At 30.9% G+C, this 27,602-nt stretch overlaps 2 protein-coding genes across 3 annotated transcripts; one reads left to right on the top strand and one right to left on the bottom strand.

The window, feature by feature from the left end:
• The first annotated feature begins 1,206 nt into the window (after positions 1–1,206).
• Positions 1,207–11,797, top strand: LOC146539783 (glutathione S-transferase 1-1-like). Of its 2 annotated transcripts, none has more exons than XM_085207978.1 (5): positions 1,207–1,365; positions 6,753–6,897; positions 9,007–9,207; positions 9,565–9,770; positions 11,448–11,797. In XM_085207978.1, the coding sequence occupies exons 2-5, from the start codon at positions 6,757–6,759 to the stop codon at positions 11,548–11,550; spliced, it is 651 nt and encodes a 216-aa protein (XP_085064104.1). In that variant the 5' UTR covers positions 1,207–1,365; positions 6,753–6,756; the 3' UTR covers positions 11,551–11,797. The 2 variants fall into 2 exon arrangements, with proteins under 2 accessions (XP_085064104.1, XP_085064105.1); XM_085207979.1 differs by lacking the exon at positions 1,207–1,365 and adding an exon at positions 3,957–4,098.
• Positions 11,798–12,170: 373 nt separating this feature from the next.
• Positions 12,171–27,319, bottom strand: Rab11 (RAS oncogene family member Rab11). Its single transcript, XM_085207980.1, has 6 exons — positions 27,005–27,319; positions 26,465–26,586; positions 16,052–16,284; positions 15,419–15,534; positions 14,639–14,773; positions 12,171–14,337 (listed from the first exon to the last, which is right to left on the bottom strand). The coding sequence occupies exons 1-5, from the start codon at positions 27,042–27,044 to the stop codon at positions 14,643–14,645; spliced, it is 642 nt and encodes a 213-aa protein (XP_085064106.1). The 5' UTR covers positions 27,045–27,319; the 3' UTR covers positions 12,171–14,337; positions 14,639–14,642.
• Positions 27,320–27,602: the final 283 nt, after the last annotated feature.

Genomic DNA, 27,602 nt, shown 5'->3' on the forward strand with positions numbered 1-27,602 from the left:
TATTATCTGCACGAAGAAACTTATTCGTACATCTTCTAATAAAATTGTTTTCTTTTATTATATTTTCACAAAAATATTAACACAAGTAAAAAAGATATTTCTTTATTTGTGATAAAAATAATATATTTTTTTGTAACAGCCCAGTTGCACTTTACGAAGTAATCCATACCTATATTATAAATTCGAAAGTAACTCTGTCTGTCTGTCTTTTACGCAATCAGGGCCAAACCGATAATTCAATTGTGATAAAATACTCATATAGAGATACTTGAGGGTCTCGGGATGAACATAGGATATTTTTTTCTCATATTTGTAATATTTTCGATGTATACCAATATATTAAAATACTTATAAATTTGACATGCAATTTATTCCGCCACGACTTGCAAAGTTTGTTGTTAGAAAACGTCACCCAAAATGAGCTTGCTTAACGTTCTCTCCATTGAAAACTGAAAATAATTTTATAAATATATTTAATAAATATTCATATACTTCAAGCGGGCGTAGCCGCGTTCGGGTCGACTAGTAATATATAAAGCCTTAGTAACATTTATTCAGTTTTAAGAGCAACAAGCACAGCAATAATTTTGTTAAACTATCAAAGTAACTTCAAAGTTAGTTTTAAAAAAATATAACCAGTAAATAAAAATAATAAAATTAAGGTTCTGTACCTTAAAAGAAAGAAGTAGAACCATGTCACTTTATCAAGAGCATTTATCTCAAGATCGCGTGGATATATCAATCGAAAATTAATAGCGTATATTCAGATAGTGAACGCAATCAGAACTAACGAACGGTTATGCATTGTTTTCGCATTGCATTTTATATGAAATTTGCCACGTAATTAAAATCTATAGGATAATGCCCATGAACGTATAGTCAAAAATTTTTCCAAGAAGTAAGAACTTACAGTACAAATAAAGGAAAAACATTCAAAAATTAAAATTTATAGATATTTCATCGAAAAACAGTCGTTGCACACTTATAATCGTAGTCCATTTCATACAAAATTACATTTATATGACATACAATCAACAAGGTTGACGTACAATCTTGATATTGGTACGGAACTCTCAGCACGCGAGTCCGACTCGCATTTGACTGGTTTTTTTATATTACTCACTGAAGAACGCATATTTTAACCTAGTGTCCCTAGTACAATACGAATGAAAATGATCATTAATACCTTTCCAATAAAATATGAAGAAATTCCAAAATATCCAATATTATATATTTCTCGATTATATACAAGGAAAACTGGGGTCACTAGTCAGTAGTCAGTGTAGTATATAACCGTCGTCCGCCCCCCACTAGCGCTTACTCTCAGCTAAACCGCTACTCGTGCTGACGCCTCGCTATCCACACGTAAGTTGAAAAGTGCTTTTGTGTTTATTTGTATAGTTAAATTTAACGGTGACTAGTTAAATTTATAACTAACATTAGATTTGCTAGTTTAATATTAGTTTGTCTATCCTGCTGTGTGCGGGAAACAGCGTGAAGCTGATTTAACAATTAATAGGTAAAATTAACAATAGCTGGCTCTATCTTTTTAGATAATGTTAATGTTAGTAATCTTTTTATATACTGATAATAATGCGTGGTATGATTGTTTTATATATTCATTATTATTAATTATATGTCATACGTGCTACTGTTGAGTTTTTTACCGGTTGATCTCAACAGGTGCGCCTTTCAAGCCGGTGATAGCTTCCTGTAAGACTGACATTTTTATGTAATTCAAAATTACTTTTATTGTCCTAATTTAATAAAAAACTATTTTGATTTTGATTTATTTAATCTAAGTAGATTTTATTGCTATCTAAACTTTAACCAAAATATTATTTAACTTTGGATTCCAGAATTCTAGAATGGAAATGTCTCTAAAATTCATGAAAAATGGTAAATATAGTGCTTTTGGAACTGAAATCTATCTATCTTCTTTAATTTAGTTATATATCAATATTTTTTTAATTAATGTTTGTGACGTGTAATTAATTTAATTTAATAAATTTGTTGCAATGTAGGTTTGGTTAAGTAAAGGGAAATTTTCGTAATAATATTCTAACGGCAATGTCAATTAAATTTATGTATCATTAAAGTTTTTCTACCTTTCAGTTTTAAAATGATAAAACTTATTAATAAATAAATCATTTGATAATTCTTTCTAAGCCTTTTTTTTTTCTATATACTTGCATATAGTAAGCAATAAAAAGCACTGGAGTATTCTGGTAATCACAGCTTAGTTGTGACAACTTGACAAGTGCGATTAAATGCAATAGAATTATATTTTTATTAAATATTAATATGTCATAATTATCACATACTCGGAAAGTGTTTATTTATCCAATATGATTGTGGGTTCAATTCCCATTCAGCCTCACATAGGTAAATTTATATGTTTAGTTTTTTTTTTGTTTTCACCATTAAAAATTTCATTTTATAGACGAAATATGTCCAACTGCGCTAGTACGTCCTCTCGATATACTATTCTCTAATGAAAGTTATATTTATTTCCAATATTTACAAAGTGTGGTAGGTTACTGTTGCACTTAAAATGATTAAGCGTGAAATATAGGGAAAAAAAACTATATATATAGAGGTTCTAGAAATTAATGTTTCTAGAAATTAATTTTAATTCAAAATTTGATAGTAACTAACCTACTTTAAATTATATATAGGTAAAGCAAAAGATGAGCTTTTTAAGCAACGAAAAAACCAGAGACATTTTCCAATTCAGATACCTATATATATTTTTATAAACAAAATTTTTGGTGTGAATTTATAAAGATTTGGTATTAGAATTACTGTAATATTTGTTAATCGATTCATACTAAATATATTATTTATCAACGTAGAAATAATTACTATCTTTATATCAGTTAAGTACATACGAATGATAAATTGTTTAAAAGTTAAAGTGATGAATTTTTAAGTACCTCCATAAGTATACTTCTATAATATAATAAAGCGGAAGAGTTTGTTTGTTTGTTTGTTTGTTTGTTTGTTTGTTTGTTTGTTTGTTTGTTTGAACGCTTAGATTTCTGGATCTACTGGATCGATGTACTTTGTTTTTGTTTTGGATGAAAGCTGCATTCTTCAGAAGTGCTATAGGCTATATAATATTACATTAGACGTATATACTAATAAATTAAAATACTTTCTAATTTGACATGCAATTTATTCTGCCATGTTAATAACAACCGTCGTCGCTACGCGACCGCGTTCGTTACCGCGTCATTTTGATATTCATCCTTATGAAAATAAATATAATAGTCACTTTTAGCATTTCATCTAGATTGAAATTATATTTCTATAGAAATTATATTCTTATATTTCAAGCAGGCGTAGCCGCGTCCGGGTCCGCTAGTATTATTATATTTCTCTAGTAATTAATATTTTAGTAAAATAAATTGTGATATAAATAATTATATGTATGAAAAAAAAAAACTAAAGAACTGTGCTCTTTTAGTGAGCTATTTTATTCTCAACTTTTATTGTTTTCAGTATAATAAACAATAATATTGAACGTTTATTTTTTATCCAATACATAGCAGCAAAATGAAAGGAGAACCTTCGTACTTAGTTGTAGCTTTAACAATACACTGACCTTCGCGGTTCCCCACGCTTTCAATGGAATTACATAAAAAGTAATTTCCCTATTTTACATAGCGCTATTATACTTTTAATATTAGTCTCTAGCCAAATTTCTGGTAACCTTGTGGGATATGTTGATTGAATCTCTGCTCGATCATGACAATGTTGAGTGCGGTGGAACTCAGCGCGGCGTTGAATTCCTCCACCCACCGCGCAACGCCTCGAATTTTTTTTTATTAGATTTTAGATTTCATAATAATAATAATATTTATGGCTAAAAATAGTAGATATTTTAAATTCCATTCATTATAAAACAATAAAGCTGCTATTCGCGTCCGACGTTCGAATTTCTATATACCTTTAATTGCTTGTGTTTATGCTTACTAATTATTGTTATCTTATCTATAATATTTTTAATACTTATTTGTAAAGACTTTAATTTATCTCTTTGCTAAAACAAATATATTGGTACGCAAGACGGAACACGACGTGTGTGATAAAACGGCAAGTGTTTTCTTACATTAATTTAATATTAATAATAGCTTAATTAAATATTTCAATCTGCAATTCCTAACGGACTATTTACATTTTTGTTGATACTGATGATCCTTATTCAATTATTTTCCACCTTTTGCTTGCCTCTAGAGGCAACAGTGGTTTTCTCTTGGCTTTCTCTTTAAAACAGAAAAAAAGCAAACATTTAAATACTCTAAACAAGAATCGAAACCATAACTATTATGTTGGTACACTGTATGATAAGAAACTTGGTATGTTGGCCACAATGACTTTATTTTTTTCCCAAAAAACATAACTTGACTCATTCATCAAATATTTTTAAAATTAAAATCTGATACGTCGACTAACGTCTATGTTATTCATAATATAATATGCAAGTCATGCTCAGTAACATTTTTCTAATCAGTATTTATCTATTTTTTTTGCTGATTCTTTGAAAAAAAAAACGATCGACCTTGCAACGAAGTATTGAAAAACCTACTGACACCAAAAAAACTCTAAAACATTGTTCTCTTCCTGAATGGTTTAGGTTTTAAATGCAAATCTAAATTGTTCTATTGATTGGTTTATTAAATGAGAATCAGGAACAAAAAAAGTACAAAAAGTATTCAGTAATTTCTATTATTTTTATAATTTTTGTATAAATTAACTAATCGTTTCCAGTTTATACGAAAAACCTTATTTACAGTCTTTATTTGTAGTCTTCAACCGTAAGAGATTTTTTTGCTCGGTTTATATTATTATATTCGTTGTTAACTTAATTCTAAGATAATTACTGAGAGCTATTGCCTTCAAATTCTATGAAAGACCATTTTTAAATACCATTATATTGATCTAGATAAAAAAGTTACGTCGAATTCTAGTTAATTAATTACTGGGAATCGTTTTATCTTTCAGTTTTATCTGAAAATAGTATTTTTTTTCTTTCAGTTTTATCTGCAATCAGTTACGTTCAGTACTTTTGAACTGTTTTAAGAACTTTTCTATTGCAATAAATTATTCGTATAGAAAGTAAATGTTCTTCTTCGTTTGATATCGAAATAAAATATATTGCTTACAAATTGTGACAGTAAAAAAAATATTTTAAGCTACTCACAAATTTCGCTACATAGTTCTAGGAAAATAACTTACGGCCTTGCATTAAGTTATATTGTATAGAACCGTACGTACGTAGTTACGTATTATTGATTACATTCCGCGTTATAAGGAAACACGACGTGACACAATTATTTGTAGGCTGTTATTTTACAACAAGCGGCCTGCCCGCGGCTTCGCCCGAGGATTTATGTTGTACTAAAGTATTAGAATGTTTAAAAGTCCTCCTGACGAAATGAATACTTAATTTAACAGTATGTTTTATGCGTTATCAAGATACTTTAGTACCTACCATTTGTTGACAATAGATAGCGTTACATGTGTCTATTTCTACAATCTCAAATATGAACTTCTTAAAAACTTTAATACTTATATCTTTTGATAGAGTGAAGCGATTACAATGAAATAAAAACTAAAACCTTCTCTGAGTTACTTATAATTTTTATATATAAAAGTTGCTTAAATTTGTTGTGTACTTTTTACGTGATACGTGTTCACATAAACAGACAAACAGACAAACCGACAAACAGACAAAAAATCCAAAAATGCTGGAAATGGATTCTGGAAGTTGTCCTTTAACACCCTGACTAATTTTTTTTTAAATATTTTCAATGTACAGAAACGACCTTTCTACAGTTTTCTTAGATAACATCATAGTCATATTACGGAATATTAGAAAAACGATTATTTTATGTGTTTACTAATATTCGAAGCTGTAGGGGCGCAGGGGCACAAGGGTATAACTGTAACGCGATGTTTGTGGGTTAATCCCTTTCTCCCTAAGACTCATGCTACGTTAGTAATTTAAAAAAGTTATTAGAGAAACGTCGTTGAGGTTTCGTGACTTAGTTGGACCGCGTGTGATTGTAAACGCGATAGTTATGGGTTCGATAGATTAATGATGATATTTAATTTTCCCACTCTATTAGACGAAGCGCGGTTTTAAGTGCCACCACTGTCTCAATAATTTCACAAAAAGTGAGAAATGACTGTCTTAACACTGGATGCCATGTGCAAGCTGGACGTGCAACTCATCCAACAATATACGCTAACAATTAACAATTTCGTTAAAAAAATATAATTAAAGTTAAACAATAGTTTAGTTAAAAAAAATAATACTAACATGAAATTAATAAAAATATTGAATAAAAATAAAAAATGTATCTCAGTTAAAAATTAATGTTGTCATTTTAAAACTATACATCTACAATTAATAACTATATAAGTAACTAGAAGTAAATCAAGTGTAAATTTCCTATAACGCAGACTCTATAAATAAACCCGGTAACGTTCATACATCCTAGTCATACATACTAATTGATTAATGTTTGTAATTGCATTTTGCAACACATGTCCTATGCGTTTAAGCTTTGGTATATTTGTAATAGATGTTTTAAAATGTGATAGAATATTCTTCAGTACTATTATAATTCTCAGCTTCGCACAGCGCACATAGCAGGGTAGCCAGTGGGAACCTGGAAACCTAGTGTTTAGACACCCCGTTTCCATTAAGAATGAATTATTAATTTATCATATTTTTTATATAGAAAAATGCCAGTCGACCTATACTACGTTCCCGGCTCAGCGCCCTGCCGGGCGGTGCTGCTCACCGCGCGTGCTCTCAACTTGAACCTCAATCTGAAACTCGTGGATCTTCATCATGGAGAACATCTTAAGCCTGAATATCTTAAGGTAAGAATTTAATATTATACGTTTTTAGGGTGAATATATCTCTGTCTCAGCTTCATGGTGTATCCTGCAAGTAGCAGGGTTGGTTGAGGGTGCCCAGTGTTAAGACACTCCGCCCCCCACTTTCCTTGACATTACGTGTTGACTTGCAGAACTAGATAAATGGCTTATCAATAATTAAAATTAATTAAGATAATTAAAAAGTAAATTGTATTCGCGTTCAATATACATATATTTTTATTATCAACCACTTAATACATAAGTATAAACAATAGAATTATTCATTATAAATAGGTTGTTGCTTATAACATACCTACAGACCTACAGTGTGCATTCAACACTCATTATTTATTCATCCTTGAGATAACAATAATTGCTGCATATTTGAATTTCGCAAAACAATGCAAAGGTTTAGGTTTTTTTAGAATAAACCATTAACACTTTTATATTATATATTGTTGCGTGTTTCTATAATATAAGTACCTACTTAGTTAGGTTGTGCTTCTACCTGATTTGTGGCTAAGCATGGTTATTTGTCTAAATTCCAATTGAAGGATGTTTCCTTTCGGACATATATTTATTTTCTGAGAAGTATTTTTGTATTTTGTATAGTTCTTCTTATTATTAATATTATGTTTCTAATTTTTATATAAATTTCATTTAAAAATATTAATATTCAACAATAAAAGAATTTAATACTCCCAAAAATTCATGGAACCAAAATAATTGTGATTATAAAAACCTGCCTCTTTTTATAGTATCACCTGCTTTAGCTTAAATGCAATTTTACTCCTTAAGTTTGGTATCATAACTATCATATTCCTATAAACCGTGTGGTGAAGGTCAAACCCGTTATGATGTAATTTCCCGGCAGGTCGTTGATCTCTAGAGTCAGTGTTTCACTTCGATATGTTATTTAGCTTTTATTTGCCTTCAAATTATGAATGTATATCAAATTTGAATTTAGCTATTTTACATTAATCAGTTGTTTTTCTATATTTATTGTCCTTACGACTATTTCCTAGTATAATTATATGTATTATGTAATAATATCTTATAAAATCGTGTGAATCATTTTTTTTGTAGATACTTATAGAACCAATTAAAATATCAATTAATGAACCGTAAAATTTAAAAAATCACAAATTTACTTTGATACATAGTTGTCAAAACGTTTTTAAACATAGCGAAATATTTTTAAATAAGTGTAGGCTCAACATTTCCTCGAGAGTAAATCAAACTCACAACCATTAAGTATCTATTCCCGTCTGTGCCATGATGTTTTTCTTTTTAATTGTATATTTACATAATATTTATTCAATTTATTTCTCTATTAATCTATACATTATTAATTATTTCTATACTATTTCTAATAAAGTAATGTAATGCAATGGCGCGTTGTTACCCACACGGTATCTAAGGTACCTACATACACAACACGGACCGGTTACGGTCACGAAACATTCCAATCCACTTCGCTAGCATTAACTAAAATTATAATCGAACTACCGAATCGTGTTTTAGCTTTCAGAAAAAAAAACATTTATTTCTAATCATGTTTTAATTTATTGAAATAATAATAACTATTTTTCGTTCGAGGGACCACAAGTTTTTGTTTAAAAACTACTCATTGAATTACGCTTTTGATACTGTATTAAGTAACAAAATTACATATTAATTTATAAACGCAGCATATAATGGCTTAACCCAAACTAGGAATTCCATGAAAATTTCTACTTCTTGCACATATTTTTGACTTCTGTTACTTGTATAATACCTAAAACATTTTTTTAGCTTATATTCAACGAATTAATGAATAAAGACCAGTCATGGCGCAGGGGCACAAGCGTCCGACTGCAAACGAGACAGGCTGTGTCGATTCCCAGTCGAGAAAAAGAAATATTTAATATTTTTATTTCTTCGCTTTTGTAACGAGGCAAAGCGCGGCTCTGAGTTCCACTGAACACTCAATGCCTTCAGAATTAGACGTAAATCGAGAAACGGATGTGTCTTAGCGGGAACCTCCATTCCCGTATTTCAACAATAGGTTTCCAAGATCTCTGCCTACCCTGCTAGAAACAAATTAAAGCTAAAAATGTATATGATCTGCAGATAAATCCACAACACACAGTTCCTACCCTCGTGGACGACGGCCACCCGATCTACGAGTCGCGTGCTATAATAACTTATCTAGTGAACAAGTATGGCAAAGGCAGCGCGCTGTACCCAGAGGAACCCAAAGCCAGGGCCCTCGTCGACCAACGCCTGTACTTCGATATCGGAACTTTGTATCAGAGATTTGGTGATTACTTTGTAAGTATATTTTTTTGTTTTAATGTAGAATTACTTTGTGTGAGGAGGTGGGTTCTAGTCCCGAAAGAGGGGATCGAAAAAAAAGTGTCATTTTTGGCGTAATCTAAAAGGCAATGAGAGTTTTCATTGTTAGAATGTTACCAAGAACAAAGACGTAGTTTTAAAACTAATTTTAAAACCTAAATTGGTACTAATAATGGCAATGGCTTTTGAAAACGCCATATTTGATTAAGTATTTATTGTTAGCATATTATGAACGTGGGAAAATCTCTACACATAAACAATATATTTAAGCTAAAGTACAACCGCTATATCTACATAAAAAACACTATAAAAACAAAATAATAATAATTCCAGTATCCACAAATCTTCGGCGGTGCGCCCGCGGACAAGGACAAGCTAGCCAAAGTAGAGGATGCCCTTAAACTCCTGGATACCTTCCTCGAAGGTCAGAAGTACGTCGCCGGCCCCAACCTCACTGTGGCCGACCTGAGCATCGTCGCTGGCGTGTCCAGCTTCGAAGCTTCGGATATTGATTTCAAGAAATACGCTAATGTTAAGAGGTAAGGTGGAGTTGATTATTTTGTTGATATTTTATTTATTGCAATAATAGAACGTTATGTGGAAATTACAGATAATATATGAGCTAGTATATTTTTTTAAAGATGTAGATAAACAAAAACATTTTTGAAATGGGCTATACTTACATAATAAATGGAGAGGAATGTCACACTGAATACAGTCTACCTAGTCCTATAGATATTATATATATTTTTTACCTTCATTTTACGGTCTCTGCCTACCTCGTCCACTGTCATCCACTGTCAGTTCTTCATGAATGCCCTCCTGGGGGTCCTCTTGCTTTTAACGTAACCTTCCTTCAGTGTCATCGCAACTATATTCTCGAAGATCAACCGAGGTCTCCCTTTACCTCTCATCTTCATAAATCTTTTTGCCATTCTTCCGTCATTCATTCTCTTTTAGCGTGTTTTTCTTCTTCGCTACAGCTGTCATTCTGTGTATCTCTTCATTACCGATTTGATCAGCTAATCTGACCCCGCATATCCTCCGAAGAGATCGCATCTCCACAGCATTCATTTGTCTTTCTTTCCTTTACTGTTACTTACGTTTCGCTGCTGTATAACAGTTCATTCTATGTATTTTGTTGAAACGATATTTTTACAAATATTTATTTCAACATACTGTCATACTATGTACAATTATAATATTATATAATTATAGTATAGATTTCACCGAAGCCCCCCAGATAATTTTCTGTTAGTTATAATCAACAGCACGCGACATGTCATTTGTTTAAAGGGGTCCCCCACTGTAATGGAGTTTTAATAGTCGTTCATGGGTTATATTTATTAGGATATTAGAAATATTACTAAAGCTACTATGTAACATACAACATATTAGTATACTACTAAGTATACTAATAATATAAATGCCAATGTAAGTTTGTTTGTTTATCAACCGATTATCTTTAAACTTTGTACACATACTTACTTATTCTTAGAGATATTAGAAAAGATATAATATCTTTTTAAAATATATATTATCTTTAGGCTATATTATAAAAATAAGTTTAAACAAGCGAAGCCTCGTTTGAGTCTCTCGTTTATATATAAAATAGTACGTATTATAGTATACGTACTCATTACTTATATAATAAATAGTTAAAAAGCAAGATCGATAACTGTTGAAGTGCGGTTAGTACCAGCTACAGAACGATGAACAAGTTGTGGCCGCCTTAGTTTCTGAACTTATGCGCATTGTTCATTCAAGTAGAAAATATTCAATACTAAAAATCTTAAATCAAATCTGCGCAACCATCTACAGCTAAGTTCAAGGCGGCCACGACTTCTTGGCCGTACTGTACTCACTTACCAACTAATGTGACAGTAAAAAGGCGTAGCGCTATTTAATCAATTATGCCGTACGCGTGGGAATAGGAACAGTTGCTTATACATTTTATAATACGAAAAAAAAACGTCATAGTTGACAGCTGAGACTTAATTGATGATTAATTTAGTTCAAATCCTAGTAGGGAAATCTAAAATTTAAATATACTTTAGGTATTTCAATGGTAACATTCATCAGAGAAATTATTAAAGACATTGTGTTATCAGTGGCAGAACTCAACGCCGTGCGTTATCTCCTCGTCAGAATACAGGCAGACACTGTATTTCTACCATTATTATATAGTATTAATATTATATTAAAATATTTTCCAGATGGTATGAAACGGTGAAATCCACAGCACCCGGCTACCAGGAAGCCAATGAGAAAGGATTAGACGCATTCAAGGCACTGGTCAATAGTCTCCTCAAGAAGTAAATTAGAACAGCGCCCCTCACATTGCTTTATACTAAAAATAAGAAACACTGCTTGCTAAAATAAGATATTCTGATATCTAGTTTAAGTAATACGTAAACTAAGGCACAAATAAATTGAACTGAAATTTTAACTTTATAATGTTGTATTATTTATTTTTTTTGCAATTTCAAAATGGCACCGATATTTTACTTTTTGGGATTGAATTGTATTAATATTCAATTTACTTAATAAACTTTTATGCAATTTATGAATTATTTACTTGTTACCTTGTTTATAATTATTTTTTAGTAGGAGGCAGAGAAATTATAACTATCACTATGTTTTTGTCACCTTTGCGGTGTATACCCAGACAGCAAGATGGACAGAGGGAACCTGGTGTTTAGACACTTTGTTCCTCATATATTCATATATTATAAATTACTTAACAAGTCTTAATAAAAGTGAGAAATTTTCATTAATTCTTCGCTCTGGTGTAGAGGCAAAGCGCGTTCTACCACCCAACACCTCCTTGCCTCCAGATTTCGACGGAAAGTGAAGTGTCTTATGCATTAGGTTCCCTTTGCCTGCATCAAGCTATCCCTAGCTCCGATCAAAACACTAATAATAAAAACGCACAAAAATTTACATAATATTTTTTTTTATTATTATTCTTTGTCTTTAATAAAGTAATTACAGATAGGCACTAAAAATAACCATGCATTATAAAGACCATAATACAATTAACATGTTTATTACTTACAAACGAACACCGCACGAGACCAGCTTTTTATGATTGTGGAATGAGAATTCAAATGTTTTTAGTTTATAAAAGCTCCCGGGGCATTAAAATACCCTAAATGTGGCTATATAAGCATACAAGTAATCATTGGGAATCGAACCCGCTATATAACAGACCAATCAACTTTGTATATACATACATAATATATATAATTTTTAATACAATAATAGTTTCTATACATTTTCTTCTAAGTGAAATTAAACTTGCGAATACGACTTTTGAATATGGGAGGCACTGAATTCCAGAAATTTTATTTTAAAATTAATTATTGAAAAAAAGACATTATATTTTTTATAACACACCAATTACGGTGGAAACATCAAAATATTTCAATATTTAGAAAACCCATGCAAAAAACAAAAGAAAAACAATTTTAACAACATTATTTATAATAATTACTTCTTACAGAACTATTATTGATAAAAAAAGCGTTATATGAAAGAACTAAGAATAATTTTAACTGAATTAAAATGAACATTATAATCAATTGAGTTGCATTAAACTGCCATTTAATAAAGTCGGGTTATATTAACATATTTCGTATAATATGAACTTAAACATTCAACAATTAGATAAAAAATTAAAGGCACATAAGATTAAAAAAATATACTTTCATAAACTATTTCCAATTGAAATACTATACAAATAACTGATCAATTGCAGAGCGATTCAAACCCATTAACTTTAGAGTAAAGAATCAAATTTATCCATATTAAAGTGATAAATCCCTATGATGTATAAATAAAACTTTCTTTCGAAGTAATTTCAATGATGACGTCACAGTTCCTTTAAAAATCAAAGAAATGTCTAGATATTATTCTTTTATTAACTAAATAAATAGATATATATGAATTATCCACTAAATCGAACATAATATAAACATAATATGCGGGCTCCGTAAATAACTCAACTTTATAATAATAATATAAAAATCTGAAATAAAAAAAACAAGAAGTTTGAAAAAATAAATTTAATAGCGCCATTTTAGTTTAATCACAATAAATTTATACGTAACCAGAATAGTAATAATAACCAAAATAAATCATACTAATACAGAATTCAGTTATTTACGGAATTGAATATAAAAAACGATATTACTTTTTAAATGAATAAATTTACGTGTACGTTCTAGAAGCGCCAAAATGAAAATAAAAAGTGCGTTTAGCTCTGATTCGTACTACGTGATAATTAAATTGCCATTTTCTATAATATTATATAATATTATTTTAATGTATTATGATTATAAGAAGGACTGTAAGTTACTCCTTTATTTTATTTATTATATTCATATTATTATATATATATAATTTTGTATCGACAGACATACTATATGAAGTAAAAATAAAATAAATTATACATATAATTGTATATAAATACATATTTCTTTCTTTTTGTTACACGCTGTATGCCGGGATATAAGAGGCAGGCAAGGGTACATAGAGTTGAGCCATTCCAATCCTAAGCTATGCTCCGCTCTATCTCGTTACAAGAGCAAAAAAATAATAATAACTCATTCATTTAAAATAATTAATTCATTTCCCGAGCGGGGATCGAACTCACAATAATCGCATTTACAGCCAGACGCTATACCGCTGCGCCACGACGTTAATACATATAATATGTACATAATACAAAAAATAATAACACCAGTCCATTTCAAAAAATCGTAACACATCAAAAAAATATTTAAATTTAAATCCATACTAAATATCAATTAATAATTAATTACACAAAGCTATCTACACGAGCCACTGCTGATCAGCTTCAGTGTTGCCATAGGAAATTATTAACAACATTAAAAAAAGCGTTTCACAGATTTTCACAGATAATACTGTAAACATATATTTGTTTTTACTGAATGGCAGGTTTTATTGTAATTTGTTTGATTTTATTTTGGAGCTGGCAACATTAGTGATGACCTTGTCTGGGAATGATTCTTTTTCATTTTTTCCATTGTGTTGTATATTCCGTCTCATTTCTCACTTCCACACCAACATCATCTGGATTTTCTGTAAATATAAACCAATATGACGGAGATCTTTTTTTTGCTTTACGCTGTATCTGGCGCGCTTTGCCTCTTTACCCGAGCGAGGAAATGAAAATGTTGAATATTTCATCCCTCTGAATGGTAATCGAACCCACAACCGCCGCGATTATAGTCACTTGCCTGCATCCAATTATCAAGCACCAATCTACTGGCACCACAGACACAGCTACCCCCACCCAATCAACACTAAGTATTGATGGGTTTCCTTTAGAACTGACATTACTGACATTGACGTGTAACATTACAATCCATAGAATACGCACCACTCTACTGGCAGCACTGTTTCCGGACCGAGTCGGCGCCAGAGGGGCGCACGTCGGCGGGCTCGGCGTCGGCGCGGATGACGTCGCCCTCGGGCGGGTCGCGCATCTGCTTCTGCGACACGATCCTGTAGATCTCTGTAACGCACGAACATACGGACAAGGTAAATAAACATGGTGGAGTAACTTCTGTGCTCATTCAGGGAAATTGGATAAATTTATTTGCTACAAGTTGTTTTAGCTGTATCCAGCACATAGCAGGGAAGAGAGGGAACCTCGAAATTTTATATTGCGATACTCCACTTGCCACTTTCTGCGTGTTGAGTGACGGAATTCAAGGACATGCTGTACATCATCAAATGAAAATTTTAAAAAAAATTATAAAATAAACCAAAGTAACCGCAGGTGCAGTATACAATAGACTATCCAACATAATAAAAACTCTATTTAAACCAGCAGTAGTTTCCGCGATTAGTGTTCCTCAACCAAACCGACTATTCAGCTTTATAATATTATATCGCGGCTTCGCCTGCTTCAATTATGCAATTATTTCACTTTTTCTACTTATGAACAGATTGAAACAAACACGAATATTCAGTGAAGTTTGCCAAAATACAATACAGTAAATTGCATTTACATTGGTTAAACTGTTTCTGAGGTTAGCACAAACTAGAGAAAAAAATTTATAAATTAATTAATTCTCCCAATAGTAGATTTGCTCATATACGATTTATCTACAAACAGCGATCAGTTACATTTTTATTATATGTATATTATAATTACCGGTTAATATATTCTGGAACGCTGGCTCCACGTTGGTGGAGTCGAGTGCGGACGTTTCAATAAAACTGAGCCCGTTCTTTTCCGCGAACGCTTTCGCCTCCTCTGTTGGGATAGATCTGTAATGTGAGAGTACCATTTGTCATATAACTTCAAAATAATATATTTTTTTCCTACAAGTTAGTATTACAAATCTAAGTTACATTAATTTATCATAAAAATAATAAGTCACTTTTCGTGTTGTACCAGTCGTAGCGCAGGTGCACAAAGTGTGACTGTAAACGCGACGGTTGTGTATTCGATTCCTACTCAGAGTAACGAAATATATTTTAATTTTCTCGCTCTGGACAACGCGGCATTGAGTTCGGCGGGAACTTGGGCGGGAAAATGGGAAACGGAAATGTCACAGTAGACATATATTATGGAGACAGAGTTTCCACCAGGACCTCGGGATCCCTGTGCCTACCATGCTATCTGCGTTTATTTCATTATTTAGTTATTTTCATTTCTCCGCTTTCACGAAATGTCTTGAATATTCGGTGGAAAATGGATACTGGACTTAACACATAAGGAAACAATTCCTTTACCTTATCTCACACAAAAAACAAAAAAACACAAAAAAAAGAACCAACTCACCTAAGATGCCTAAGATCGCTCTTGTTACCGACTAGCATGATCAGTATGTTCTGGTCGGCGTGGTCGCGCAGCTCGCGCAGCCATCTCTCCACGTTTTCGTACGAGAGGTGCTTCGCTATGTCGTAGACGAGGAGGGCGCCGACTGCGCCGCGATAGTAGGCGGAGGTTATAGCACGATATCTCTCCTGGCCGGCGGTGTCCCATATTTGAGCTTTTATAGTTTTGCCGTCAACCTGGAAATTAAAATTTTGATTTTTTTTTATTTATGAACGATTTTTTAAGATATCGCGCTTTCTCTTATTACCACTGCGGGGAAATGAAAATTATTAATTCCACCGAGTGGATATCAAGACTGTAACATCGCATTTTACAGTTTACCTTTATGAATTAAGGAAGTTTTACATAAACATTAAACTGATAAGACACTATTGTATAGCAATTTAAGAAAAGTCTTGCAGCCAAGAATTCGTTTACAAATTCGTTTTAAAATGCCACAGAAAAATATTAGTTTTAAATAAGTTTTAAAATTAAGGAAACATAGACATGACCCAATCACAACCTAAACACAAAATAACTAAGATGACAGCTTTCCAGGCGACAGTTAAAAGTAAGTAGGCGGCGTCCTGGATCTTACTATACGAGCGGTGACGCAGATAGTGATTTACAACCTTAGTAAGCAAAACTAATTTACATGAGGCCCAATAGAAAATGCCATACCAACACTGTTGAGCGTTCGGTGGGCGTTTTGATTGACAAAAAATATATAATTATATATAATTTCTTAGTTTCTGTGAAAAAAATTACAAAAGAGAATAAATCTAACTCTAAATACAAAAAAGACATCTATCTCATTTAAAAAAATCTAAATTGCTCTTTCATCGGTGAAGTAGGTATAGGTCTCGTATAAAATATAAATCAGCACTCATCACGAGTGGTTTCAAACCATATTCGACAGCGAGAGAGCCATCACATGTCAGCGGCAGCTAATTGCCAATGTTAGAAAAACCGTGAATTATTATTATATATTAATTATTATATACACGCCTAAAATAATTTTTATTTTATACATATCTTTTTGTATAAAGTACAACATATGAAAATTGAAACATTTTTTGTTATTAATTAAGGAAACAACAATATTGTCAGTCTAATAAGAAGTTAACACCGGGCTCGAAAAATAGTTTCTCCAAGAGTTGGCGAAAACCTCATCAGTTGTTGTTTTTAAATGGTAATTCATAATTATGAAAAGACAATCGTAGCTTAAATCTCTAAAAGCGATAGAAATTCAGCAATTTTCATACAACGCAGAAAAGAATGCAATTTGTCTTTATTCATTAGAAAGATTCCTATCAGAACAAAAATTTAGTTTATGTAATGGTAAACAACAATAACGTAATTTTTTTTTTTTTATGGAAAAAGGACAAGGCAAACGAGCGTTCGGGTCACCTGATGATGATCACCGCCGCCCACGACCCCGTGCAGCACCGGGGGAGCTACAGATGCGTTGCTGGCCTTTGAGGTGGAGATAGACGCGCTTCTTGAAGGTACCCATATCGTACCGACCTGGAAACACTGCCGCGGGTAGGCCATTCCACAGTTCGGTGGCGCGTGGAAGGAAATTTCTACGAAACCGCACAGTAGTAGAGTGCCACGTATCCAGGTGGTGTGGATGGTAAAAATGACGTAAAATGACCACTTTACGTGTTTTCCAAAGTACAAGGCTACAAGACCATCAAGATATCGATCTACGAAATGTATAACTCCTTATACGACCTAGCGACGTGCAAACTTACAACCAAATCAATAAATAAATCTTCGCTATAATAATCGCTTGCATACGACGGTTGTTCAAATATATTATTATATATGTCCTATACAACAAATCTACTACAAGAATAGTATAAAACGTACTATAATCGGTCGGAGTAATCGTACGCGATTACGCGACAAGCATATAAAAGGTGAAAACACAACTAAATTGAGACGATCCTCCTTTTTGATGTGAGTTAAAAAAATTACAAAACTTAAAATTTCTTCACTTTTCATACGTCAGAAATAAGTAAATTGCGATATTAATTTAAATAAACATTCAAGAGAATCCCGCGTGAAAGAATTTCATCAGTTCGACTGGGTCAATTGAATAATGAACATGCATAATTGAAATTGAAAAAGAGAAATATGGTATAATACTTCACATTTATTAGTTTGCAAATACACTATGTATTATTGTAGTAGATATTGTCTGTTTAATTATTAGAGGACAAAATAAATAATAATATACCACATAAGCAAAAGTTTAGACCAAAAAGTTCGGCAGTTGTCTATCTTTCTTTTGACACGTCTTAACTAAAGAACTGTTTCTTAATTTGCTAATTTTTTGAAATAATAATAATGTAAATAATAAAACATGTTAGTTACACTTTCGATTGTCTTTAAAATATTATTGATAAAACACAATTAAAAAAATAAATAAATCATATATTTTTGTAATAATTTATAAAAGAATAGTACTAAATCTAAATAGAATAACAACAAGTAAGTACAAAAATATAAAACAACTTCATACAGTTCAAGAGGTTTAGTAGCGGCTGTACACTAATTATAATCCACCCTCAAAACTTCTATAGAGTTGTTAAAAGTTTTATTTTCGATTTTTATACTAAATTTCGACACAAGTGTAATCCCAAATGTGAGCTTTCTTAATTCTATGAAAAAAAAACATTAGACGCCGTCGTAGAAGGTACAAACAATCATAACTCATAGAAATAATAAAAACAAAATTTATTTTCTATACCTAGTAAGTAGACTTCTGTCACTCAACTAAATAAATTAATCGAGTAGAGATAAATAATACAATACATATAAACGTCACATCAATAATCGATATTAAAATCTTAGGGTCAAATAAATTCATGGGGGTCACTGACACCATCACACAAGGAAGCCTCACCGCTGATCAAAGGACATTTGGAACAATTTTTGTATGTATGACACATACATCATATATTATACTTGTAAATTATTGCCTATAATTATATATAACTGCTTATAATTTAAACCTATACTTCCGTTATATTCTCATAGATTATCATTACAGTTATGTTACTGTAAATGTATCTACTAGATGTTATTAGTATAGTAACTAGTAGTCACGTGTCTGATAAAAAGCAATAGAGTCGAAGTTGTTAAAAAAACTTAAGCTAAAGTTTAGATGCAAACCTAAAGTGTGTTAACGGCTTCTAGTATATTAATTTTGTAATAGTTAGTTTTTATAGAGTACCTAATGCCCTTAACCTACGTTTTTAGTAGTAACAAATAATCAGCATAACATTCTCTTTTAGTCACATACTCTGTCCAGCATACAGCAGGATAGGCAGGGCGACACTAGCGTGAAAACATTTCGTTATCCACGTACCGCCCAGTTTTTAAGACATTGCGTGTTAAGTTGCGGAGCTCAACACTGCATAGGATTTGTTATAAAACAATATAAATATAACTCAAATTCAAATCCTAAGTAGATATCGACCTTACAATCGTTATATACAAAAGATGTCAGATAATACTGGGAGGCAGTAACCTATTTAAAAAAAAATATCTTAATTACATTTTGAAACAGAATATTATAATTTTGATAACCCACCAAACATTCAAGCATAATATAAACAAGAGATAATCCGCATAGATGATGCGGAAATGAAATAAAGTTCAAGCGAGTGCCAAACATTTGCAATTACACGTTATTTACAATATGGTAAATATTGGCCTTATTTCGCAGACGACAAACAAGAGCAGTAAATAACTTTTTTGCATATGTAATTTTGAATTTTTTGTCATATATTTTAATGTCATTCAAAAGCAGAATGAGTATGTTTGAGATTGACAGATTTACCGTTTATAATTTGAAAAGACAAACCGACCGAGCACAATAGCATATTGATAGTATAAAGCTAAAGAGTTTGGTTGAACGCACAAATCTCAGGAACAATTGGTTTATATTGAAAAAGAAAGTACAACAGTCTATTTTTTGAAGAAGGCTATATAAAGCTACATTAAATCCACGTGAATATCGTTTCAAGTACTCGATACCTATATTTGCGACCAAAGTAATATTTGTAATAAATATTTGAGACAAAAGAAAATTCAGTTCATTCACCCTAAAAGTCTGATATGACGACAATTTCTCAGGCTTATAATTACAATAGTACCAGTATTATAGTGTAATAGATACTTTCTCGCGGTTCAAAAGTTATTTCTTCGCATTGTTTTCACATAATATAATGATTTCATTAACGTCACATAACTATGACGTTCATTTCAGGACACTCCGTTCCGTTCACATTTATGTTAAAATTGAACGACAAAGGCGAGTTAGAACGAGTAAAACGACAAATACAGATTAAACATTAACAATTATTTTTTAAAATGCTGTTAACCCTAAATCTACAGTTAAGGCAAGTCCAAAATGTATTCCACTACGTCCAAAGTCCAACTAAATAAAGGAATAAAAAAATCAAGCAATATTTATAATTTATTTAAATTTACAGTATTTTTTTTGTGATGACCAATAAAACATCCGTTAGGTCACCATATCTTATATCACTTAAAAAATATGTGAATCACAAGTGACTAAATAATTTTGAAAAAAATAAAGTATCGTACTGTCAAATGTATTATCAAATATATCTTAAATATTAAATTTAAAAAAATATATATTTTTACTATACTCAATACTACCTGTGTCTAAATTTGGACAAACACTATAATGCAAAACATAACAATTAAAAACAATAAATTAAAAAAAATATATAGTAGAATTTCAAACTTAATATATAGTAGGTATTATAAAGTTTATGTTCATCCTTAATTTTGTTACCATTAATATTCTTAAAGCATACAATTTGAGACAAACGGGTAATTTGGTAAAATATTTTGTATACTAATAAACTAATCGTATACTAAAATTACGTCATACAAAATCGATAGCTAACTACTGCTGAGTAACAAACAAAAAATGTACGTGGGTTGAAAATATTAAAGTATGGGTGGAATTTTATGATAAATTTCAATACTATACACGTGTCAATATCATTATAGCAATAGCAATTACGATGATACTGGAGGGAGATCACGTGAAACTCATGAGTTTGGCGCACTGGTCTCTCTGGGTACTCCGTTAGGAACAAAACTGTGAAACTAAAAAGTCTTAGTTTCCAATAAACTAAATAATTTTGGGAGACTCCCATTTAAGGATGTGTATGTAAAAATAACTTAGGATACATTTTTTTTCTTTATTTAATCAAACTGAAAAAACAAATTATGTTAGGTGCGTAGGTAAGAAGATGTCACAGTCAGAATGAAGAAGTACATGCTCAGGTCGTTTCGGCACGTCGAAAGAATGAGTGGCAAAAGTATGATGAAAAAATATGTATATGATATACTAGCGGACGCGCGCAGCTTCGCTTGCTTATTGCTTAGGGGTGAATTCTAATAAACTTTGAAACACGTGTTCAATAAAATATTTTTAAGAGTCTAAATTAAAAATTTTATAATAATCGGTGGCGTTTTAAAGATTTTTCCATACAAACTTTCAACCCCTTATTTGCACCCTTAGGGGAAGAATTCTAGAAAACCATGAAACATGTGTTTAATTAAATACTTTTAAGAGTCTGAATTTCAAATTTTATAAAAATTGGTGCCGATTTAAAAAAAAATTATATACAAACTTTCAACCCCTTATTTGCACCTTTAGGGGGAGAATTCTAGAAAACCACGAAACACGTGTTCAATTAAATACTTTTAAAAATCTAATTTCAAATTTTATAAAAATCGGTGCCGATTTAATTTTTTTTCCATACAAACTTTCTACCCCTATTTCACCCCTTTAGGGTTAAAATTTTTCAAAATCCCTTCTTAGTGGATGTCCAGGTTACGAAAGTAAACATCTGTCCAAATTTCACGTTTCTACGCACAGCGGTTACGTCTGTGCGTGCGTCTTACCTCAGTCAGTGAGGACAAGTCCTTTTATATATATAGATAAGCAAGAGTTAGTGATAAGAGAAACTGATGGAGACCTCAGTGAACCTTCGAAAATACAGTATCGATGATAGCGGAGGAAAGACACGTACGCAAAACAAATAATACAAGAAACAAAAAAATGTTGCATAAAAAAACAAACTCACAACCATCGCGTCTAATATCCCTATTCCATAATACAACTATGCAGCAAGAGTAACCTTTAGTTGAACATATTACATATAATATTATATACTTACAATAATAATTATCGCAATCAAATGCTGTCTAAGCATTTTGTATCAATTTCATTGTTTCTTTGCCTCTACGCCTATTCAAGGCCACATTTACTGGCCAATAATGATCAACTCGCGGTCTATTAGTACAGCTGTATGTCGTCTTATTTAAATATTTTATATTATAACGAAAATAGTTTAGAAAATTATGTTAAGTATTCATTATTTGACACCACAGGGCCACCACCACCACCGCGACAGTTGTAAATTAAATTTCCACTCACTCACTTGGTACACGATCGAGATGAAAGAGCGCTTAGTGAGAAATCATTTTATTTTCAATTTTTTGCTGATACTGACAGCATAAATTATTGATTTGAATCACAAAAATAAGTGAGACTATGGGTAAACATAAAAAATAATAAACACATCGCAAAAAACGTAACGTAAAAATATTTTAATTATAATAATCATTTCCATTAATAGAGAGGTGAGAGAATAATGTCACGTTTTTAAATATTATATCCAGAACAAGACAAACTGTTCTCCCGAAGGAACTCGAGGCATTTTGTGTTGAGTGTTAAATCACTCACCAAAGAGTCCAGATTAAAATAATTCAATTCCTCAGCCCCAAGCAGGAATCGTACTCACAAGCGTTGCATTAGCTATCAGATGTTGGCTATGACGCCACGATAGTCTTATATTAATAATAAAAATAATTGTACTTTTATTAGTAAGTCGAAATAATATGTTAAAAATAGTGATGTCACAATATGTCATTCTTTTTATAAAAATCGTATATTGAGAAACTTCAATAAAAGATGGCACACACTGTGCAAGTGTGCATGACGTATCTTATTGAAACTTCATATAAAAATATATTTTTAAACAATTCTAAGAGAACGAATATAATGTTTACATTAAAGAAGATGTTTCAAAATGTAAGGTGTCCGATTCTCCCAAGATGAACGCGAGTTCGATTCCAACACAACAAAAAGATTAACGCCTTATAACTAAATATCACTTTATATTGCCTGTTGGGTGCTTAACCCAATTTACAGTTACTTTTTATTGTAAATAAAAAAGTGCCTACTTCCTTTTAAAACACTATGTGGAATTAAAATATGCCGCAGGAACTAAAAAAACGGATGTCGCTACTACACTTGGTATGATGAGTCGTTAGAATTTTAATTTTATTAAAAGCACTTGTATCCATTATCATATTATTTGTATGATTGTATTTAGTTTATCTATAAGTATATCTATCTATGCTAATATGACACAGCTGAAGAGTATGTTTGGTTGAAAGCGCTTATCTCAGGAACTACTGGTTAGAGTTGAAAAAATCTTTTTATATTAGAAAGTTAATTTATAGAGGAAGGTATCACTAATATTAGGTTAATTTTTGTTTACCATTACAATTCATTACTCAGTACATACATATGTACTTTAATAAATTTAAAGGAGCTTTCACATATAAAGTACCGATTTTTAGATAATTTATAATTTTCGTAATTTTTGGCATTTCTTTTTAAATTAGCTGCAATTTTCTAAATAAATATATAAGTATATAAGTATAGATAATTTATAGCTTCAACCCAATTTATTGTTAAAAAAACCTTTCGACACATCCAAGCTATACTATTATGCATTATAAAACATACACTTCTTAAACTATGTGCGACTTTCAACATGATCTATCGTAATATTACATTTGAATTGCAATCATAATAGTTAAGTATGACTTCCTTATTTCTTTAACAAAATATAAAAGCTTATAAATTATGACCTCTCTGAAATATAAAGAGGTCAATTTAAATTCACAAATTGTATTAAGTCAGTGTATAGGTACACATAGATACGCACGTCTTGAGTATGAACGACCTTTAAATGGTATTCTGCTTTTTAAATGAAGATTAGAAAATACCCACTATTTTCAAATAATGCCTCATTCTTGATGAAATAAAAGAAACATACATAGTAACTGAAAATTGAGGAGATGATTGATTACTACTTGTACAATTTCAATGATAGAGGGTTTCCGCCCACACAAGCTGTTGTTATTTGAAAAATAACAAAATATTTATATAATGTATACAATTATTATAAATCTTAAGAGTTTGTTTGGCTGAAACTACACACACAAACACACTAATAATTAGAAGCTATTGCTTCAAATTGAAAAATCTTTGTATTGGATTAGCTTATTTATTGAAGATAGTATATTAATTGTGCTGACATTCTCTACTGTATCTCTTAGTTAGGTCTTAGTAAATACCATTTACACAGGTGAAGAAAATCATCACAAATATTTTGCACATTATTGCTCAGAGGTCAATAAAGGTTATTTTAAAAATTGTTTATAATTCATTAATACAAAAAATATCAAGCATTTCTCTATAAGTTTGAATAGAAAAATGAAGAGAATAGTGTTTTGACAATAGGGCCCATATTTGTAAACCACTCTCATCTCTACGATCAATCTTGTCATGCGGTTTTAATAATTATGAATTGTTCTAAATATGACCTAAGTTGTCTCAGTAAAAATAAAATTAATAAAAATGATGAGTTCCATTGAATGTATCATCTGAAAGTCACTTAGAACAGAAAAGCCAGCCAATAGGATCATTGCCCTACAATAAGACATTTAAACAAAAAAAATCAAAAATTACTGTAGCATTATTTGAGATCAACAGTATTACTACTACATTTAGATATGAGCCAAATGTGACAAACTCTTTGCGGGTTGTCAGTGATAGTTGACATAATAATGGCACAGTGGCTCTTAAGTGTTGTTAAAAAGAAAATTCTCACAGCATTATAGGCTATATTAAATACTTTTATAAAAAAATAATTAAATCAGCTTCATTCTGTATTCAGAGAAGGCAGAGTTAAACTAGCATAATGACAGTCCAATCCCCATTTTCTGTTGAATTCTGGAGGCATTGAGTCTTGAGTGGTGAAACCCAACACACCCTTAGCTTCGACACCAGAGTGAATAAATGGAAATATAAATTTGAAATAAATATTTCAGATCAGTTTGTGCAAATAATAAATATTTTTGAATACAAATATACTTCTTTTTTAAAAATGTTTAAGTTAAAGACAATCATTACAGATAATTATATACATTCTTGGCAAATATCACAAGAATAATGGCTTTGTTACTCTTATCTCCCTCAAATTACTTATGACTAATATTTATGTTAAACAATATTTTAAAAGTAACCAGTGTGTAGTGTGCATCTTTTAAAATGCTCCCACTATTTTTATTGGGGTTTATTAAGATTTAGATTTTTGATGCATTGGGACAACATCTGACAGTAAAAGCAATGGTTATTGGTTCAATCCACAAATCCAGTAGTTAATTATTTTTATTTCCTCACTATGATGGGTAGATTAAATGTGAAGACAAGTTCTTTCACTTAAAATGCAGTCCCAAACCTGGACAGAAAGGGTGGAATGAAGTATTTTAACACTAAGTTTTCTGTCTAGCTTGCTATATATGAAAACAATGTTTAGTTTAAGATTTTTAAATGCTTGTTCATACATTTTAATATCTTTTCTTATAAAACCTCCAGTGACATCATAATATATTGCTTTTATTTATGACCATTATTATTATTAAGATTTAGATAGATTATATTTTACTATTGTTTGAATCATAATATTTTTGCAACTATACAACTCTCATAGGAACTGATTTCTTGATAATGACTATAGAAAAAAGGCAATGATAAGAGATTATCAGTTAACAATGTTCAGATAGGTTTTATGTATTACTTGCTCTAGTACTTTAAATTTCTATTTTATATTAAAATTATTAATAGTTGATTTAAATTTATTAAACTTAAATTAAAAAATTATTGAAATACAGGGTAAGCAGACAGAAACTAGTATCAAGGCAACTCGATTGGCCAAATTTGAAAACATGTGTTGAATGGTGGAACTTTGCACTTAATTATAAACAATAATTTTAAATAAATGAAAAGTAATATTTTTAAAAGATTTCATTATAGTTAATAAAAATAAGCCCTTTATTTGAGTTAAACCTGGAATATTTAATAACATTACATATTGTATTTTATGATACAAAGAACAATAAAGTCAAATTCCACTCCACAGAATGATTCATCAATTAAGACTTAATAAAGAAATTGTTTACCTCTATACTTCTTGTTGCAAACTCCACTCCTATTGTAGATTTTGATTCTAAGTTGAATTCATTTCTAGTGAAACGTGAGAGTAAACTACTTTTACCCACTCCTGAGTCACCAATCAGAACAACTGTAACAAAAGAATTCGTTATAATAAGTTGTATTTAAAACACAAACATTTATAATTTTTATGTAAAACTAATAAGAAAAAGTAATTAAAATTTAGGTAAATACATCATGCAAGTGACTCATCGTAAACGAAAATTTATGAGAAATCGATTGTCACAACCCCATCAGCTGATATAGAACAAAGCAAATCTCATACACTATGAACGCAAATTTCACATTATGCATGTATTATTGGTAATAAGGTTGTTTTATTGTTATAACAGTTTATTATGTGTTAAAAATTCGCTACACAGGTCAATAATCTACGTCATTCAAGATGTAACAATAGTTTGTACGTAACATGAAATACCTGACGTACTCCATTATAATCAGTTATATTGTATAAGAACTGCACAACATAAATATTCATGGGAGTTTACCTTTGAACAAATAATCGTACTCGTCCTCTCTTGTACCCATTTTGATTATCTAGCGGTCCGTTCGACGTCAAAATCGGTCAACTAATAACGTCAAGATACGCAAATCGTAAACAAAATAGTATTACACAAAAATATCACAGGCTCTTCAAACACTGCACAGCTCACAAAATATCACTTTCGATGAAGGATTAATTGAAAAAAGATGGGTTAAAAACTATATTAAATACTAAATTGTCACTGGAACAAGATGGCGGATTGTTTTACGCCCCTATGTTGCGTTCGGAAATTTTTACATTATCTTTGCTTAGCTATTTATATACAGATGACGTTTCGAGTTATGAGTAAACGTTGCGATCCGATTTACGCCATATCTTTTGAACTGTTTATAAATTTTACCGACAATTAATTTGTTAAATATGATTATGATTAGTATATTTAGTTACGTATAATTTTATACGTAACTAAATATACTAAATTAAAATAATTTGTTATGACTTGGTTACATACCTATCAAAAGTGAGTGTATTAATTACACACCAACGTGTTTATGATATTCGAATGTTTTTTGTTCTGGGAAACGAAAGAGTTTAGATAACAA

The sequence above is a fragment of the Heliconius melpomene genome, chromosome 3, assembly GCF_056956725.1.
Source record: "Heliconius melpomene rosina isolate 202511_hmr_F chromosome 3, ASM5695672v1, whole genome shotgun sequence".
Taxonomy (NCBI): domain Eukaryota; kingdom Metazoa; phylum Arthropoda; class Insecta; order Lepidoptera; family Nymphalidae; genus Heliconius; species Heliconius melpomene.

Coding starts and splice junctions, on each gene's coding strand:
- LOC146539783 (XM_085207978.1), top strand. CDS start 6,757: ATGCCAGTCGACCTATACTACGTTCCCGGCTCAGCGCCCTGCCGGGCG. Junction 6,898..9,006: donor TTAAGCCTGAATATCTTAAG/GTAAGAATTTAA, acceptor TATGATCTGCAG/ATAAATCCACAACACACAGT. Junction 9,771..11,447: donor AAATACGCTAATGTTAAGAG/GTAAGGTGGAGT, acceptor AATATTTTCCAG/ATGGTATGAAACGGTGAAAT.
- Rab11 (XM_085207980.1), bottom strand. CDS start 27,044: ATGGGTACAAGAGAGGACGAGTACGATTATTTGTTCAAAG. Junction 26,587..27,004: donor GTACGATTATTTGTTCAAAG/GTAAACTCCCAT, acceptor CTTTTGTTACAG/TTGTTCTGATTGGTGACTCA. Junction 14,774..15,418: donor GTTCCAGAATATATTAACCG/GTAATTATAATA, acceptor CGTGCGTTACAG/AGATCTACAGGATCGTGTCG.